Below are 9,217 nucleotides of genomic sequence, written 5' to 3'. Positions count from 1 at the left end.
TCAAGAAATACACAAATTAGTCCAAAATTACTACAACTTGAACAAAATGTTTAAAAATGTGACTAAAATAATCTAAGTTTTGTACAAAATGAGTCAAAAATTGGCCATGAAAGGATCTAAGACCACTAATATGTGCAATATTGTTATTTACACCCAGAGAAAAATGGACAATCTGAACCGGTGTCGAGGTATATTTTTGTTTTTTACTGATGTTTCTTAAATGTTTCCTGTTTGCTGCACATTGCTCCACTGTGGGATCAATAAAGTCTCATCGTATCGTATCAAAATGTCTAAAATGACTCAGAATTCTCTCACAATACCTAAAATCCTCCTGCCTCCTGTTGTGTCCGTCGTATCAGACGGTTTCTAACACCTTCGTGTGTCGGTGGTTTTAATGTTGTGGCTCGTCAGTGTATTTAATAAAGTGTATTTTCTGTTAACGAACTACAAACTCCAAAAACTCGATGCGTCAGAGTTGAAACGTCCCCGCTGCCCTGAACGCCTCCTGATTTGTGACGGCCTGTCCCACATGTACGGTCTTGCTCGTCTTTCCCCCTTCTGTCTTGTTTTCTGTCTGAGTTCCCGTCCAGCTGGAAGAAAGTCAACGTTTGTTTCCTCCCTCGTCCGCCGCCGTGCCGACGGGATGAGCGGGTAGCGAGGAGGAATCCTTCACGCTCGTCGCTGCCCTCCCAGTGAACCGGCGACTCGTTGGCAGAAAGACGCTCGGTGTGTTTTCACAGCAGAGTTCAGGTGAAACACAATCAGCTCACACACTTTTACTACGAGTTCTCTGTTCTTCTTCTTTTGTTAAATGTAGTTTTCTTTGCCCCCGATCTGACCCAAGTTATTTAATATCCAGCATCCGCTGATACCGAGTCCCAACCTGACGCCGGTTCAGGTACATTAAAGCTGCTAATAATAATAATAATAATAATGATTCAATGCCTGATAACTGAATATCTCTGCAACGCATTTGTGCCTCCAGTCGGTTCCTGAATGTTCTGTAGGTGGAACCTTGTAGTAAAGCTCCAGTAGAACCCTGTCTACATGTAGAGTTAGAGGGTAGAACACCTGTGTTCTCTACATGATGTCAGTATTACAGACCAGCTGCAGTACCTGGTTGTTCCACCAGGTGGAGCCTCCTGCTGTTTAAGAGACCAGAGGAGGCGTCTACAGACTACAGCTCATGGTGGCAGCAGAGAGCATTGTGGGAGTTTAGCAGCAGCGGGACCATGACAGAGACTCTGAGGAGGTTCAGGACCTCCAAATCCTACGTCCAGTCTGATGTATTTGATCACGCAACAACAAAGAGACACAGAACCACCACAAAGAGATGGAGTTTGACAACAAAGAGATGGAAGTTGACCAGAACAAGACACAAAATGCCAAACTGCGACTCTAAATTAAGCCTAAATCTGACCTGAAGCCTCCATCAGCCACTCGACCATCTGAGCAGCAACACATCTGCCATCCAAGGTTTTTAATTTCGCCTCTTTTAGCATTTTTATTGATATTTTCTGCACAGATTCTATAATATCACAGATGTTTTTTGGTTTATGCACATCTCACAAGTTTCCTTCTACTCATGTTCAGTTCATGTCATCAGTGTCTGTTGACCAGCTGCTGCCTTCTAAGAACCTGTAACGTCTACTTTAAGGAGCTGTTTCTCTCTGAAAACCAAGTCTTCAAACCTGAAATGTTCGTCTTTGTTTCTGAGAAGTTCACTTTTGGAGACACAACGTTAATCCATCGAGGCAACGTGTAGCCTGCCTGTCATCAGACCAACCTGTCAGCGAAGGGAATTCTATTTTCTGCTTCATTTTATGAGTAACAGAACACAGACGCAGCATGAACACCACGGTGATTACAGCCTGGGATAGTCTGAGCTTCAGAAGGTCTGCAGGAAGCTGCGTGAACTCACCTCCAGCGCCTGGAACACGGCGCTGCGGTAGGAGGCCAGCTTGGTGTAGGACGCCTGGCTGAAGAACTTGGGGAAAGCGGTGATGGAGTCCAGCTTGTCGGCAGAAACCTGGAGAGGAAAAACACGGCGTCACATAAAACCAGGAGCTGCACCACCGCCGCTGTTCCCGGTTCCTCCTCTTCCTCCTCTTCCTCCTCTTCCTCCTCTTCCTCACCTCGGAGAACTTGCCGTCCCCGAACCACTGCAGCCACCTCATGCCGTGGCTCGCCTGCCGCTTGCCGGTGGCTCGCCACGTCACCACGATGCCCGGCCACCACGAGAAGCCTTTGATCTTCCCCCAGACCAGCTCGCCGATGCCAAAGCCCTTGTTGTCCTGGAAACAGATACAGGAGGAGGAGGAGAGAGGCCGTCAGATTGCTTCACTAAGAAAGTCTGATTATCTGAGCAACTACAACACACAGAAGGAAGAAGAAGAAAATATGTGGAGATGATTTGAGACTCAGGAACACAACAGGTCGGGAATAAACACCTGGAAAATGACTACAATAACACAAAACACAAGCTAAACAATCACAAAGAGACGCAAAACCAACACGATGTGACACAAACGAACAGACGCACAACAACCAGAGACACAAAATGACCAGGAAGAAATGCAAAATGATGACAAAGACACAAAAAATGACTATAAACAGATGGAAAAAGACCAGAGACACACACAATGACTTCAAACAGACGCAAAACAACCCCAAGTAGACATAAAAAACCCACAAAGACAAAGAAATGGTAGAACAAAAGGACACAAAATGATCACAAATAGACCCCAAAAGACCACAGAGTAAAAAAACGCCAGAAAGAGACTTAAAACAACCACAAACAGCTGCAAAATAATCACAAAATGGCCAGAAAGAGACACGAACATGCTAAAAAGTGATAGAAATGGACAAAAAACAGCCACAAAGACATGCAAAACAACTGCAAATAGACACAAAAAGACCACAAACACACTACAAAATGACAGAAATAAACACAAAATGACCATAAAAATGTTACAAAGTGACAGAAATGGACAGAAAACAACCACAAAGACACACAAACAACCATAAACAGATGCAAAAGGACCAGAAAGACACACAAAACAACCACCAATAGACACTGAGCAGTCTAACAGGACCAGTTTAGTTCCTACTGACAGCTACACAGCGACCAGATTCTGTTCAGTGTCTGCTTCTGATGAACGTCGTCATTTCTGTGTTTTTAACTATTTAATGTCCAGATCTTAAAAACTGGAGCATCTCACATCACTGAAAACACACCGTTGACTCTGATTTCAGTCTTTTCTCTCCTTTAAAGACAGAGAACCTCCACCAGCTCTGTAGGAAGCTGCTGGTTGGATTTCTGAGCTTCACATGGATCCAGCAGAGCATCATGACCCTGAACAGACAAACCGTCACATGGAGCTGCTGCCTGCAGATGTAAAGGCTGCAGCGCTGCATGCGACGCGCTGCCCTGCAGACGGGACCTGAATGCCGGCATTGATGCAGAGCAACAGACGGTGTGTTTGTGTGAGCAGCTGCACCAACACAAGGCCAGGTGGAGGAGGAGGAAGTCCAAACCTCCACTTCCTCTTTTTAAAGTAATCTGCCTCCTGCACAGCTGTCAGACTCCTTCTCTTTGCTCGTCTTGTTACGACTCCGTGCTGCTTTCAAGGTGTTAATCAAACATCTGGAACTTCCTTTCTGGACTTTTATTTTGCATTTTAAAAAGCTCAAACCTCCACCTCTCTCCAGGACGGCGGTCTGAGTCCTTCTCTCTGGTCATCTTCAGTCTTTTTTCTGCTCGTCTCATCATGACTACAGGCCGCTTTCTCAACATATCTGTAGCTTCCCTTTTAGACTTTTATTTTGTATTTCAAAAAGCTCAAACCGCCACTTCCTCTTTTTAAAACAATGTTCAAACCCTCACTTCTCTCCTGCACAGCTGTGTGAATCTTTCTCTCTGTCCAGGCTGTTTTCAGACACAGTGCATCTCTAATATCTGTAACTTCAGTTCTAGGCTTTTATTTTGTATTTTTTTAGAAGTTCAAACCTCCACTTCCTCTTTATAAAATATTCTCTCTCCTGCACAGCTGTCTGATTCCTTCCCTCTGTTCACCTTATTTCTTTTCTGCTCATCTCGTTATGACTCCAGGCTGCTTTAAAGGTATTAATCTTACGTCTACAACTTCCCTTTTAGACTTTTATTTTGTATTTTAAAGAGCCCAAACCTCCAGAAGCTGCACAATCGAGTAAATGTGTTCTGTGAAAAATAATAAATATTAATTCGAGTCATAACTGACATCGTGAAGCATAATTTATCCGATGTTGTTTCCTTAAATTCACCAAAATGACATCATTTATCGGCTGGATGCTTTAAAAACGGAGCTAAACTATTGGATTTTCTGGTTTCCGACGGTCCTTGAACTAGTCATAAGTGACTTTTGTTTTTTGTCGGGAAAAACAACCAGATTTAAGCTTAAAATTAAAAGATATTTGATCAAAATGATTTTAAAAATTGCCAAAAATATGCAGGAACCTCATTCCGTAAAAAACTAAAAATTCTGCACTCTTCGGTGCATCTGAGACGCCTTCACTGACTCGGCTGTGAGCAACAGTCACGAGACAAAAATTCAGGGCGTTTCGGCTGAACTGCAGGCTGTGCCGAAAGCCAAATCTCTAAAACAAAACTGGGTGCATGGAGTCAGAAACGCTGCTCGTGGTTGAATTCTGACTTCATTGGAGGTAAACTCTGGAAACAACCTAAACTGTGATGCGACAACAAAACCCATCGAACTCTCTGGATGTGGCTCCTCCTAAATTCTGCTTCGTACCCAATTTAAATTGCTTTAAGTTATTGTATCCTGGAGAAACGCTCTCTCATCCTGCCTGTACTGCTGTGTGTGTACAGCAACATGACAATAAACTTGATTGGATTTGATTTGATTTGAAAATGAAACTCAAGTTGAAGGTGTTTGTTTCACAGTTTAAGCGTGGTGGCTGCTTGTAGAACAGGCTTTCCAGTGCGGCAGGAGCACTGGGAGCAGAGCAGCGCTGCACCAGGAGGCCAGTTTGAAGGACGAGGTGGTAAAACTCTGAACTTCTTGTTTGTAGTTTCACAGCCTTGAATTAGGACAGTTTTTTTTTTTTTTTTTTCGGAGTGATTTGAGACTTTGTTTACACCAAATAAGAGCACATTTTCTGCTGCCGCGATCCAAGAGATCTGACAAAACTACTTTCAAACAGTCTGAAGCTCAGCAGCTGCAGACGTCTTGCTCACTTCACACGTTGCTTTGAAGACCTTCCAGGTTTTTTTCCATCTGCCTCCATGGGTTCAGTCCTGTGTTCTGCTCTCTGCCGTCTATACTTTCTCCGCTATAAATTAATCTGACAGAGCCTCCGTCGAACGCGTGACTTACGCTGTACTCTGGCTGGGTCTCGGAGCTGGACGAGGTGCCGGTGCTCTGAGCCGAGTCTTTGGAGTCCTGTTCCATCAGCTCCAGACGAGGGGCCTCCGGGACGCCGTCGGACCCGACCGCCGGCCCCCGAGGGCCTCCGGCACACTGCAGCGGAACCAAGAAGACCAGTTAAACACCTGAACTCAAGCGCACAAACCGACGGCGGTGCAGCGCCTTCCCTCGCTCAGCTGTCACTTCCCTCAGTCGGATTGACGCTAAATGTGTTTTTAAGTGTGTTTGCAGAAGCGCTCTTCACCTGGAACTGACTGTTACCAAAACAGATCGTATCTCCGCCGCACAAAGCCGAGCGCCGTCTTGAATCACTGCAGCTCTGTCAGCTCGCAGGAATTTATGTCTCTGCTTTTAACTCTGGCTGGAACATGGTTTCATCCAAATATGTCAACGTGCAATTCAGCTGCAGCTTAAGCGTGTGAAGAAAAACAAAACTGCTTTGAAACGTCGACGTTTTGAGAGGAGGTGGGTTCATCACAGAGGAATTCATGCAGCTTTTATGTTGCTCACAAATGCAAAAAAACAAGAATATTCTCAGACCAAACCACGGCACAGCTGCAGGAAATGACTCGGCAAACGGTTTTTCTTGCATTTTTGCAGCAAAATGACCTCAGCGGCCACAGTGAAGGACTTCACACTTCTCCTGCTCGGTACAAATGAAACATGTTTGGGTTTCACAGACAAACGAGCTCAGCTTTGTGCACATTGTCTGCAGGTTGAAGCGCAGAAACAACGATAGAGAGGTTGAGTTTCTTGCAAGACGATTACAGGGAACCTTCTTTATGACATGATGGGTTTTAAATTATTAGAATATTTTACCAAAATACTGGAGATTCATGAGAAATCAAAGGAAACAGCTGCAAAAAAGGAGAGGGATGAGGAAATGTGGGGAAAAGAGATCCAAACTAAAGACGGTAAACAAGAATCACTTTCACTTGTTTGTACAGCCTGCGTGGACACGGTTCATCCCAGTCACACGCCTCTTTCTGGGATGTGGGAAAGTAAAAAAAACAACAAAGCTGAACTCACTGAACTTTTCCAGTGAACTGCTAATCCAAAGATGAGTCAAAAGAGCACACGGTTGTGTTTATCCTGGTCAAAGGGATGCTTCATGCAGCAGAAACAGGCCCTGACTCACACTTCTTATTTTTAACATTTGGTGAAGCAAACTCGGGCAAACACAGACGAACTCCCGTCGATTAAAATGCAGTCGGGTGGAAAACACGGCGAGGTTCAGGTGAGTCGTGTTTACCTGCGTCGCGCCGCCGTGCTCCTGCTTGCGGCTCTGTCTTCGGGGTTTGCTGTGCGGCATCAGTCCGGCCTGGAAGATGGTTCTGGGTTGAGGTCTCTGCCTCAAACCCAGCTGAGATGCCCCCGAGGACTTTTCCTGCAAACACACAGTCGGCGGATTAGAGTTCGGTTTCGATGATTCGTTAGCGTAGCTTTTGGAGTGTTTGTGGTCGAACCTCGCTGCAGGAGTCCCAGCTACCGTCCTCCTCCTGCGGCCTCTTCTTGCTCCTCTTCCTGCTTCCACTCGAACACTGATTACCGTCTGAGGAACAACAAGAGATGGACAGAAGGTCGGACAGATGGCCGAGGAGAAACCGAATATGTTCCAGAGACAGACGGCTGCTGCTTCGTCTCATGTTTGAAACTATGAGTCGTACGAGCTAAATCCAGGCTGCAGCTAAATATTATTTATGTTTTTGGTTATTTTCCAGATGAACTGAGGAGTTGTTTGATCTATAAAACGTCAGATAATGCAGAAAAACATCAATCAGTGTTTCCCAAAGACAAAGATGCCATAAATTATGGAAGTTATTTGTTGACAGCACATGATAGCACGAAATCTGTCACTCACAACTGGCTTCTTCAACAACAATAATGACTATAACTGAACAATAGGAGTGATGACATTTGAGTGCCATGTGACTCTCCAATGCTCCAGTTTACTGTCGATCGATCGAGATCAATAACAGTTTGTCTCCTGCAGTTCTGTCCACTCTTCCTCTGTTTTGTTCATCTTTTTCTGTTCTGCCACTTTTATTGCCCACTAAGGTTCACGTTCATCATTTCTTATTGTTTTAACTGTTAGCCGTTAGCACAGCATTAGCCGCTGTGAAGGCAGCTACTGTGCCGATTTGTGGAGATGTTTGTGCTTCTTGTTCAGTTTTTGGGTTGTTTCTCTGCAGAGAGACGATTCTGTCAGTTAGAAGAGATCGTTAAGGTTAATCTGACTTTAGTAGAGCGTTAGCTACAGGCTAGGAGGCACAGCTAACCTCTTCACAACAGCTGTATCCTATCACTGTCTGGAGCTCCTCTGCTCTGCAAATGTGCTCATCTGTCTCTCTGTGTAAACAATAGCTGTGATTGGCTGCTACTCAGGACATGTAACAGCCTAAAAGGTAATACAGAACTGCTGGGCACTGTTGATGAGTGTTACCTTGGGGTGAGTTAATATGTGTTACCTTGGGGTGAGTTAATGTGTGTGTTACCTTGGGGTGAGTTAATGTGTGTGTTACCTTGGGGTGAGGCAGCGTCTCCGTTCTGTTTGGGGCTGAAGGGGGACGGCGGCTCGGCGGCGGTCAGAGGGCTGTTCTCATTGGTCAGCTCCACGCCGCTGTCGTTCTCTGATAGGCCCTCAGCTGGAGGCGTGTCTCCGTTCACCGCCGCCTGGAGGAGGATGGAAAACAGGAAGAGAAGAGCTTTTAAAGGCAGAGCTTCACCAGCTTCCAAAAGTAGAAGTTCATTTGATGGGTTTGCTCATTAAGACATGTTTTTACGACAACTGTTTCAATCGGGGCTTTACATCGCTGAAGTCTTTGCAGCTCGACTTCTTTAAGTCAGTTCATCAGGCTCAACCTGCACACAGGTTCTCCGCCTCCAGCCCACCCACGGCTCCGCCTCCACCCACGGCTCCGCCTCCAGCCCACCCACAGCTCCGCCTCCAGCCCACCCACGGCTCCGCCTCCAGCCCACCCACGGCTCCACGCCACCACGCTGCGTTTGATGTGTCAGACCCCGACGTCTCCAGGGCCGCAGGTAACATTCCCGTTACACGGCGGCGTTCCTGACAGGTTAACGGCAGCAGCTCCGTCTGTGCAGCCGCCATTAAGCCGTCACATGACTCCACGATGACAAACTATTAGCGGAGCGCTGCAGATGGAGGAGTGCGGTCGGGGCTTGTTCAGCGACTGAACGTCGTAAATCTTCAGGTCCTCAAAGCGCTGCAGATGATCGCGCCGCCAGAAACTCCTGACACGTTTCCAAGTGGGTCACCGGTTTCCAAAAAAAACCTCTGGGACGTCGTCCAGCGCAGATGTGAGGTTTGTTGTTGTGCTGCTTAAACTGTAATCTGTTTTATGCAACACCGACTCAGGAGTCACACGTTGTGTTCAGGCTGCGACTTGCAGGCAGGAGACGACCAAACACTGAACAAACTTTTTTAAGTTGTTGACCAAAACAAAGCCGATGGAACGAGTGGTTTTAAACCTGAAGCTGTTGGAAGGCAGCGCGTTGTGCAGCGAGCAGCCGAACCCTTCGCTCCCCTCCGGCTGCTGTTTTTGTGACTTTTGCACATTCTTGCTGCGCTCGTGTCAGAATGACAGAAAATTACACAATCAAACACTGAACGCTGCAGTCGATCCAGAAAGAACACGCCAGAGGCTTTCAGGCATGTCAGCAGGTCCTGCAGCGCCGACATCCAACAAAAAAGACAAAAAAATCTGCAGCTAATGGTGCCAGAAAAAACACAAAACTGAAGAAAAAGAAGTGGAACAGCAGAACATTCA

General features: G+C 46.1%; 2 protein-coding genes across 2 annotated transcripts in view; both read right to left on the bottom strand.

Annotated features, from left to right (window-relative positions):
* The window catches only part of LOC103361537 (DNA (cytosine-5)-methyltransferase 3A-like), a 3,400-nt gene extending 2,496 nt beyond the window's left edge, over window positions 1-904 (bottom strand). Inside the window, exon 1 of the mRNA XM_008287642.1 lies at window positions 884-904. Within this exon, the coding sequence (XP_008285864.1) occupies window positions 884-904 (21 nt within the window). The remainder of the gene's footprint in view (window positions 1-883) is intronic.
* Window positions 1-9,217, bottom strand: part of LOC103361526 (DNA (cytosine-5)-methyltransferase 3B-like) — a 59,365-nt gene that overhangs the window by 36,352 nt on the left and 13,796 nt on the right. Inside the window, exons 2-7 of the mRNA XM_008287629.1 lie at window positions 7,949-8,099; window positions 6,893-6,978; window positions 6,679-6,813; window positions 5,376-5,519; window positions 2,136-2,294; window positions 1,922-2,029 (exon numbers count right to left, since the gene is read on the bottom strand). Coding sequence (XP_008285851.1) covers window positions 1,922-2,029; window positions 2,136-2,294; window positions 5,376-5,519; window positions 6,679-6,813; window positions 6,893-6,978; window positions 7,949-8,099 — 783 coding nt within the window. The remainder of the gene's footprint in view (window positions 1-1,921; window positions 2,030-2,135; window positions 2,295-5,375; window positions 5,520-6,678; window positions 6,814-6,892; window positions 6,979-7,948; window positions 8,100-9,217) is intronic.

Source organism: Stegastes partitus, unplaced genomic scaffold (genome assembly GCF_000690725.1).
Source record: "Stegastes partitus isolate 25-593 unplaced genomic scaffold, Stegastes_partitus-1.0.2 Scaffold510, whole genome shotgun sequence".
Taxonomy (NCBI): Eukaryota; Metazoa; Chordata; class Actinopteri; family Pomacentridae; genus Stegastes; species Stegastes partitus.
Note: the sequence above shows the minus strand (reverse complement) of the source record. Positions and strands in the feature narration are given on the sequence as shown.